Below are 8,965 nucleotides of genomic sequence, written 5' to 3'. Positions count from 1 at the left end.
ATGACAACAAGCTCAGTCCGATGATGCTGTGACACACCGCCCCAGACCATGACGGCCCGACGATAAACGCGAATCTGACCATCACCCCTGCTGAGACAAAACCGCGACTCGTCAGTGAAGAGCACTTTTTGCCAGTCCTGTCTGGTTCAGCGACGGTGGGTTTGTGCCCATAGGCGACGCTGTTGCTGGTGATGTCTGGTGAGGACCTGCCTTACAACAGGTCTACAAGCCCTCAGTCCAGCCTCTCTCAGCCTATTGCGGACAGTCTGAGCACTGATGGAGGGATTGTGCGTTCCTGGTGCAACTCGGGCAGTTGTTGTTGCCATCCTGTACCTGGCCTGCAGGTGTGATGTTCGGATGTACCGTTCCTGTGCAGGTGTTGTTACATTTTACATTTACATTTTAGTCATTTAGCAGACGCTCTTATCCAGAGCGACTTACAGTAGAGTGCATACATTTTACATACTGAGACAAGGATATCCCTACCGGCCAAACCCTCCCTAATCCGGACGACGCTATGCCAATTGTGCGTCGCCCCACGGACCTCCCGGTTGCGGCCGGCTGCAACAGAGCCTGGGCGCGAACCCAGCCCAGCCTGGGCGCGAACCCAGAGACTCTGGTGGCGCAGCTAGCACTGCGATGCAGTGCCCTAGACCACTGCGCCACCCGGGAGACCCGTTACGTGGTCTGCCACTGTGAGGATGAGCAGCTGTCCGTCCTGTCTCCCTGTAGCGCTGTCTTAGGCGTCTCACAGTACGGACATTGCAATTTATTGCCCTGGCCACATCTGCAGTCCTCATGCCTCCTTGCAGTATGCCTAAGGCACGTTCACGCAGATGAGCAGGGACCCTGGGCATCTTTATTTTTATGTTTTTCAGAGTTTGTAGAAAGGCCTCGTTAGTGTCCTAAGTTTTCATAACTGTGACCTTAATTGCCTACCGTCTGTAAGCTGTTAGTGTCTTAACGACCGTTCCACAGGTGCATGTTCATTAATTGTTTATGGTTCATTGAACAAGCATGGAAAACAGTGTTAAAACCCTTTACTATGAAGATCTGTGAAGTTATTTTGATTTTTACGAATTATCTTTGAAAGACAGGATCCTGAAAAAGGGACATTTCTTTTTTTGCTGAGTTTATTAGTGTTCTAGACACATTTCATGGGAACGTTGCATTTCTGTGTATCAGTTGTCAGGACATTGCCCGATGGTCCTAAATAAAAATCGCCCCCCCCCCTCAAAAAAAGTTTCATTACACATCACACTTTGTTATCAGGACCTTGATGGACTTGGTTAGTGAACCACTGATCCACTCACAACTCATTTTGTCCGTTGGCAAGGTTAGGGATATTCACACATAGTGCATTGAACAGTGTTTTCAACTTAAATATTTGACAAACTTTGACATCCATGATTACATTGTACATGCTCAGTCATACAGTAATTATTACTCAACATGTCCTCCTCTTGGATTTGAACTTACAACCTTTTGGTTCAAAGATCATTCAGATCTTACTGCTACAATGTCTGTGTCAGTTAACAATTAAATCAATCTTTGATCATTGATTTGATTTACTTATTTCAACAATTGATGGGATTTTAGGATAATGGCGCTGGAGGAGATGGCTGCCGTTTTACGGTCCCCTAACCAATTGTGCTATTATGGTTATTTGTAACTTATTTTGTACTTAATGTTTCTGACACCATCTCGTATGACCGAAAAGAGCTTCTAGATATCAGGACAGCGATTACTCACCGCGTACTGGAATAATATTTTTTTTTACTCAATGAGTCGGACGCAAAGGATTTACTCCAGACACACGACAAGGCCCTCATCCCCGTCATTCGCAGGAGAAAGAAACTGAGATATCGGGGACGTAGGTCTGGGTGCCTTGTAAGGATCCGACGGCGAGTGGGTAATCTGCCTTTACCATCGGTCCTATTAGCCAACGTACAATCACTGGATAATAAAATAGACTAACTACGAGGACGTATATCCTACCAACGGGACATTAAAAACTGTAATATCTTATGTTTCACCGAGTCGTGGCTGAACGACGACATGAATAACATACAGCTGTTGGGTTCTACACTTTTTCGGCAGGATAGAACAGCGATTTATCATCAGGTGGAACGGAAAACCAGCAAGGTCCAGACCTTGTAGAGTAATAGTTTAATTCCCCTGCCCTAGAGATATCCCTTATTTGGACAGTGGGTGTTCATTGGTGCCCTGTGATCGAGACCCGCTAAGCGAGTCACCCTACTCTTGCATTCTTAGCAGGCGTAAAAGTGTATCCATCTAGGTCGGCGCCGGAAAAAACAGGCGCAATAGATTATGGTCATTGTAGTTAATTACCACGTTCTTACGCTGAACTAGGTTGAATAGTTGCTTAACGAAAACTACAATTCCCTTCAGCCCAGCATCCCACATAGCTCTTGACATGATTTCTCTCATGAATGATTTGATCTCTCTCTAGAGAAAACAAAACAAAAAACAAAATGGAATTCAAGTAATTGAACCAAAGTCAGTCAATTAGTTGTTTAATAATAGAAGGAAAAAAAACCCGAAATGTTGGTTAAATCGCTCAGCACTAAAAGTCTGGGAAATATTTCCATTATTGTCTCTATTTTTACATAAAATACATATACAATTACATAGATGCAGACACATTACAGAGATACAGGCAAAAAAAAGATTATACCATTCAATCATTAGCCAAGTGGTTAAGGTTGATATGGCTTTGAGTTGCTGTGGTACAGTAGTTTGTGCTACTCGACAGCACCTGTATATAACAATTTGTTTTTTTACCAAATAGTCTTACGTTTAAAAACAGTGAATATTAGAGTATCTGGCACTGGTATAATGCTGGTGGACATATCTAACAAATTAAAAATAGTTGGCAGGTACCTGGAGGTTGAGTCTGATAATTCTGTTGAATTAATAGTACTCTTTTTTCCCACAGATGGCCTGCATAGCTGCTTAAGATTCGTACAAGCTTGTTTTGGCTGGTCTGTAGCTTACTCTTTACATGTTTGGGGCTGCTGGTGAACCATGATGTGCAGGCATAATCAAAAGTGACACTGGACTAGCGCACTTGCCAGTCTTTAGGGTGTCATTGTCAACCCATTTTGCGGATGCTGGAGTTACATTTCGGACGAAGTAGCCTAATCAGATTAACACATTGTGACTGCTTGTGCTTATTATGCCCTACATCAAATGTAATACACATTTTAAAAGTTAAAATGACACAGTGTTTAGGCTATATTGAAGTCTTAGGTTCAAGGTGCGAGAGGAATAGCCGCTCGGATTGGAGAGGAGGCAGAGTGGCGCATGCAATAAGCTTTCCTGAGTAACTGGGCCTGCCCGGCCCACAACAGACAGCACATCGCAGTATTCAAAAGTAAAAATACAGCCGGACTGGCCTGCTACTGTGCCTTTCTAGACCTTATAAACTGTCGAGAATAGACCCACAACTGATCCAAATAGAATGAAACATTGAAATCACAGGGCTTTTTGGGCCGTTATTCAAATTACATTTTTCACTGCAGTTTACAGCCTAGACTAGAATTTTGAACTCACTTGAAAACAATGAAGCAATTATTCATTGCATTGTGGTGTTGTAGGCTAGGTCTGGGTCAGGATCATTGTATTGTCCCTGAACAAGATCAAGAGGGGAGCTTTCTGAGCTGCTTATGTCATGTCTTCACTGTTATTTCATGCGCCTCTCCACTGCCGATCAGTTAGCCCATTTCTATTCGTTCTTGTATAGTCATATTGAAAATGTGTGCAGCTCTGAATGGTTTTATAATGTGGTATGATTGCTAGTTAGCCTATTGCAGATCTGGACAAACGATCCACCTACTGTACCTCTATTGTCACTATGACTGGTGGATAGAGGGCCAGACAGACAGACTGGTAGACTATATTGACCTGTGGTATAGTAAAAGGTTAGCGTGCGGAAAAGCGTAGTGCATAAGGGAAGTACCAAAACACCTTGATATAGGGAAGGCGCATGAAAGCAGATGAGGACATTTGTCTAGGACGGAAGAACGTGTATAGTAAAACCAGCAAAAGAGCAAACAGACCAGGGGGGGGGAAAAGCACTACCTTCCCATGTCCCAAAAAATAAATAACACACCCAACCCTCCCCAAAGCAAAAAAAAAAAAAAAAGGTGAAACCTTTCATTGTTCATTTCTCAATCAACTTGCATGAGAAAGAGGTCGTTTAAGGTGATGATCTACGGGGAGTTAACGTCTCTGAGAACATCTCTCCCTCAAGGCTGTTTGCAGTGAACCCAACATGCAACAATTGACCGGCCTCCTCGCCTCTGGGGACATTGTTGTTGCAACATGAAAAAGCTGAGAGATTCATACGGCTGAATATCACTCAGACATGACTGAATTAAAAATACTTGTTGTACCATGTAGCCAGCTTTGTATTGAAAAGGAGCTTTGAGTCCAGTGCCGATGGTCACTGCTGTGATATGGTGAAGCAGCGGTCTAGACTCTGGAGCATCAGTTGATAGAGGAATATATTCCAGACAAGGTTATTCATTGATCTGGCAGTGGGTTTGTATTAGAAATCCTGTAAAAATGCCTTTCCCTCTTACAAGCATGCAAATGAGTAATGAAAAGAACATAAATCTAACATTTTTATACAAAACATTTATAGAGCTATAATTTACTCAAACTTACACAAAGCATGACACACCAGGAGTGTGTCTACAGTCAGACAAGGGGTTGGTGGGTGGGTGCTGTGCGGGCTGGAAGCATGTACACACACAGCTGAGATGGCTCAGTGACCTGGACAGGGCCTCCTTGTGGAGGCAGGACAGGGTGTTCTCTTCCAGGTGAACAGGCACATGAAACACACGTGATGGGGCAGGCCCCAGCGAGGCCTTGGCAAGGGTCACCGGTTCCCTGTCACAGCCTCTTCACCTGCACCACTGACAAGGGGAACCCTTGAAAGAGCATGTCCAGACACATCACATCTTACTATTCCTGAAGGACCTATGCGCCCCCTAGTGAAGACATAGGGCAATAACGTCCCTTGGTCCAGTACTGCAATGACAAATTACTTTTGAAACACTACCAGCTCCTCTAAGTCAAAATAGAATAATGAGTATTCTGAGAGCATGTGCTGGATGGAACCTTAGAACAAGACTACAGTTGAATACACTAATGACATATCAATAAACACAAGAAAGTATCAGTAAATGTGAGATGGTAAGATTGAGTGCAAAAACATTGGTTCATATTTTTTTGTGTGGACTGACCAACACACCCCTTATTCCTGCTGGCCAGGCATAAAGCCACCAGCATCGATGTCTGTCCCCCCTGGGGTGGGAGAACTTATTTAGCCTCTGTCAGAGCCAGCAGACAGAAGGGAGATCACATAATCATCAGTGGTCTCCCTGGCTTTGCCTGCTCTTTAAAGCCTAATCAACGAGGATAATAATCATGATGAAAATAGTAATTGCTATTCTTCTGTTTATGTTGAATAATCACAACTCCAGTGAGAACTGCTACAATACGCATATGATTTACTGGCTGCCTCTACAGCCTGATCAAACTGTTGAACACTTAACAGTGCTAAAATACAGGAAGAGCTCTGACTTCAGCTTGCTGACTCTCGCGATTCGGCCCCTTTTGCTGCAGGCACTACCTTCAATGTCCAAACCATTAGTGATTTCTGTAATACTAAAGTGGCGCTCTAGGGCAACCATTTCCCTGCATTAATGTCCTTCTTCCACTGCAGTGAATCAAAGGCTTATCCTAATGGCTCTGTCTACCTTAGCATGCTGGACTAAACAACTCCGGTTAGGATCTGGAGGGTAGCACAAAGAAACAAAATGAGAAACAGATCTCGTTCCACATGTACATTTTTAAAGCAGAACAATTTATTATCAAGTACAAGAATATCAAACAAAGCAGAAAAAAATTCATCAGGTTCACAAAATTGTTTTGCCGCAATCTGCATCACTTCACTTTTGTTAGGTACAGTACAGAGAATGACTTATCAAGCTTGGCGATTTTTCCACGTTAGCTTATATTTTAAGTTCTTGCTTTATTTTGTAAATGTGGAACTACTCTGCTGACACCAGAGCAGAGTAAAAGGCAATTGACAGGAGTGTTTGGGTGTCAGAGTTCTTAAAGTGCTTTTGCCCCTTTAATAGTGGTCAGTCAGTCCTTAAACAGGGCAATGGTTCCTAAGTCTTCTGTGGGCCAGGGGGAACTAGTCCACATAGGAAGAGGGGTGCCCTGTCTTACTGCCAGTCAAAAGAGCGCTTCACCAGCCGGTAGAAGTTACGATTGTGCTCCCGGAGGTAGGAGCGTAGCTGTTGCAGCACGGTACTGTTGACGGCCGGGTGGGGACGCCCTTTGGACTCATGCAGACAGCGTTCTCGCCCCTCACTCCGGATGCAGTAGAACCCCTTGGTCTGGTTGAAGTAGAAGTTGGACGACATTATCCTGGGGGGCAGGTTGAGGAAACGCTCTACTTTCTGCAGCTCAGGAAGGGGGTCCCGGATCAAAGTGTCCCCATCAACGATGTGGATCTGCTCCAGAGGGAAGTGGCGTAGCCAGTTCCGCATATGCACGTCGTAGAAGCTACGCTGGATGGCCTTGTAGCGGGTGTTGAGAGCTCCGCTGCGCACCAGCAGATTCTCAATGGCCTGCACTGGCTTGTGGTTCTCCAGGCGGTTGAAGTAGACCTGGGTGTAGTCCGAGATGACGCGTTCAGTTGGGTCCCGCAGGATCAGCAGCAGCTTGATGGAGGAGTTCATGGCACGGATGCGTTCTGGCGCCAAGGAAGAGGTGAAATAGCCTGGCGTCTTCTCCACTGTGATCTGGTGCGGGTAGGAATAGGGCATCAGCTCACGGTACCAGTCAAAGCCCTTGGCGTAGTTCTCATCCCAGTCGAAGAAGTGCACCTCTGTGGCGGCGGCAGCTACCTCAGGGTGGATATCTAGCATCTCCAGCAGGGCGCGTGTCCCCCCCTTGCGCACCCCAATGATGATGCTGTGGGGGGCATGTTTGCTAGTCCCCGGGGGTGGTGACAGAGTGACATTGGCAGTGAGTCCAGGGCCCAGATCCAGACTCTGAACAAACTCTGATGGGGCAGCATAAGTCTGGAGAACCAGGAGGAACACTGACACCAACAAGCAGGCCATGGTGAGGGAGGTTGACGAGGAGAGAAAAATAGAGGAGAGGAGATGGTCAGAGAGACAGGAGAGCAGTGGATCAGGTTTAGCTGTGGATCAGAGCCATCTCTTTGTGATCAAAGCTCACACGAACGGAGCGGCTGTCTTCGTCTGCCATTGAGCATGAGGAGGAGAAATCACAGCCAGTCCAGAGCACATCTGTAGAGACAGAAGGGGAAAAAATGTACTTAGGTCTTCCCATTTGATTGTCATGAAAAGCTAGTATAACCCCAAGGCAATTTCTTTAACCTGACAAAGCTTTCCAGTAATTAATAGAATGCAAGTCTGTCTCAAGTGTTTCCTCTCTTTTGGTTATTATTATTCATCTCACTCAGTTTTAAATGTTTTCCTTCCATCTCCCCCTCATCTCACTCCTTTCCATACCAGGAGTCACTTAGTTTAATTATACGGTGTAATTTCACTGTCTGAAAGATATTTAGATCTCAGCCACATTTTTGGGATGAACTATGCAAGTGCCTGGCTCTGGGCCAAAACAGAGGCCACACTACTTCATTTTGTTTTACCAGGGGTCATAATCCTCACTCGAATCAATACACTTAACGTTCACCCGGGAACATTTCAATGAAGACAGCCGGGGGTTAAGCGTAAAGGACAAAGTGTGACTGTAGAAATAAGAGAAGCGTTAAGTTCTGGATACTGTACCTTCTGATTTTCTATACATGTGATGCAAAATCTAAGACAAGGCCAACAGAACTAGGCCAGGAGGACTAGGATTTAATAATACCGGATAGACTCTGAACAGCCATAACATTTAAATCCTCCTGACCTTAAGTCTTCCCAAATACTTTCACCGGGATAACAAACTAAGGGAGAGGTCGATTCCTCCATGCAAGTCAAAATAACTGCTCTGTTGCATAAACATCAAATACCACCAAAAGGTCATGGTAAGGCTCTCTAAACAAACTCCCAGAATCATTATACGGCTGAAAATAGGCTTCACTGCTGAGAAAAAAAACAGCATAGGCTAGTCATGCTGGTGACTAGCCGCCGCCGTGTTATGGACACTGGTAGTCTCTCGTGAACAGACTGTGTAAACATAAATGATACCATAGATCTGTCACGATACGTGATGCGTGAGATCCAGTACTATTAGTTCCAGTGTTCGTTTTTTTCCGTCACTGGTTATTTGGACAAAAATAAATAAAATCACACTTTCGTAGGTGTTAGAATCTTTCGAATTCCGGAACAGGAGGGAACATTAGACCTGCCCGTAACTAACAGAGAGAGAGGACGGAGCTCTTCCTTCCGGTTCAGATCCTCATTCTAGTTCTTCTCAACACGTATGGACCCAGAACTTAAATCATACTTTCGTTCTGTGTTAACCGAGATTAGGACATTGGTGACCAGCCGTCGCTGTGTTTTGGACACTGGTAACTAAGCTGTTCACAAGCATACTAGACATGCCGGTCACCAGCAAAACTAGCATAAATTCAGCTTGCAAAATTATGTTTTATTCCTATTGGGATCCAGTCAGAGTGGGGATATCCAAGAATCTGCATTCAGAATGACTGCCAGGGTTAGAAAGATTTATAAATGACAATACCTAAACCATCTAAAACAGGAACAACCATTTTAGCAATGGTTGCAATACGTCCAACTAACAGATTGGATTCGTTTAGAAAAATCGATATGTTAATCATGTTTGTGTAGCATAAGATTGAATTAATTCAATGTATACGCAAAAAAAAGTACATTTTCATACTTGAGTACAAGAAAGACACCTTAAAAGACTCAAGTAAAAGTCA

General features: G+C 44.4%; 1 protein-coding gene across 1 annotated transcript; it reads right to left on the bottom strand.

Annotated features, from left to right (window-relative positions):
- Positions 1 to 6,263: 6,263 nt before the first annotated feature.
- On the bottom strand, positions 6,264 to 7,169 carry LOC120017785 (heparan sulfate glucosamine 3-O-sulfotransferase 1-like). The gene has a single exon (XM_038960759.1). It carries the CDS (start codon positions 7,167 to 7,169, stop codon positions 6,264 to 6,266), a length of 906 nt encoding a protein of 301 aa, XP_038816687.1.
- Positions 7,170 to 8,965: the final 1,796 nt, after the last annotated feature.

Source organism: Salvelinus namaycush, chromosome 22 (genome assembly GCF_016432855.1).
Source record: "Salvelinus namaycush isolate Seneca chromosome 22, SaNama_1.0, whole genome shotgun sequence".
NCBI classification, from domain to species: domain Eukaryota; kingdom Metazoa; phylum Chordata; class Actinopteri; order Salmoniformes; family Salmonidae; genus Salvelinus; species Salvelinus namaycush.
Note: the sequence above shows the minus strand (reverse complement) of the source record. Positions and strands in the feature narration are given on the sequence as shown.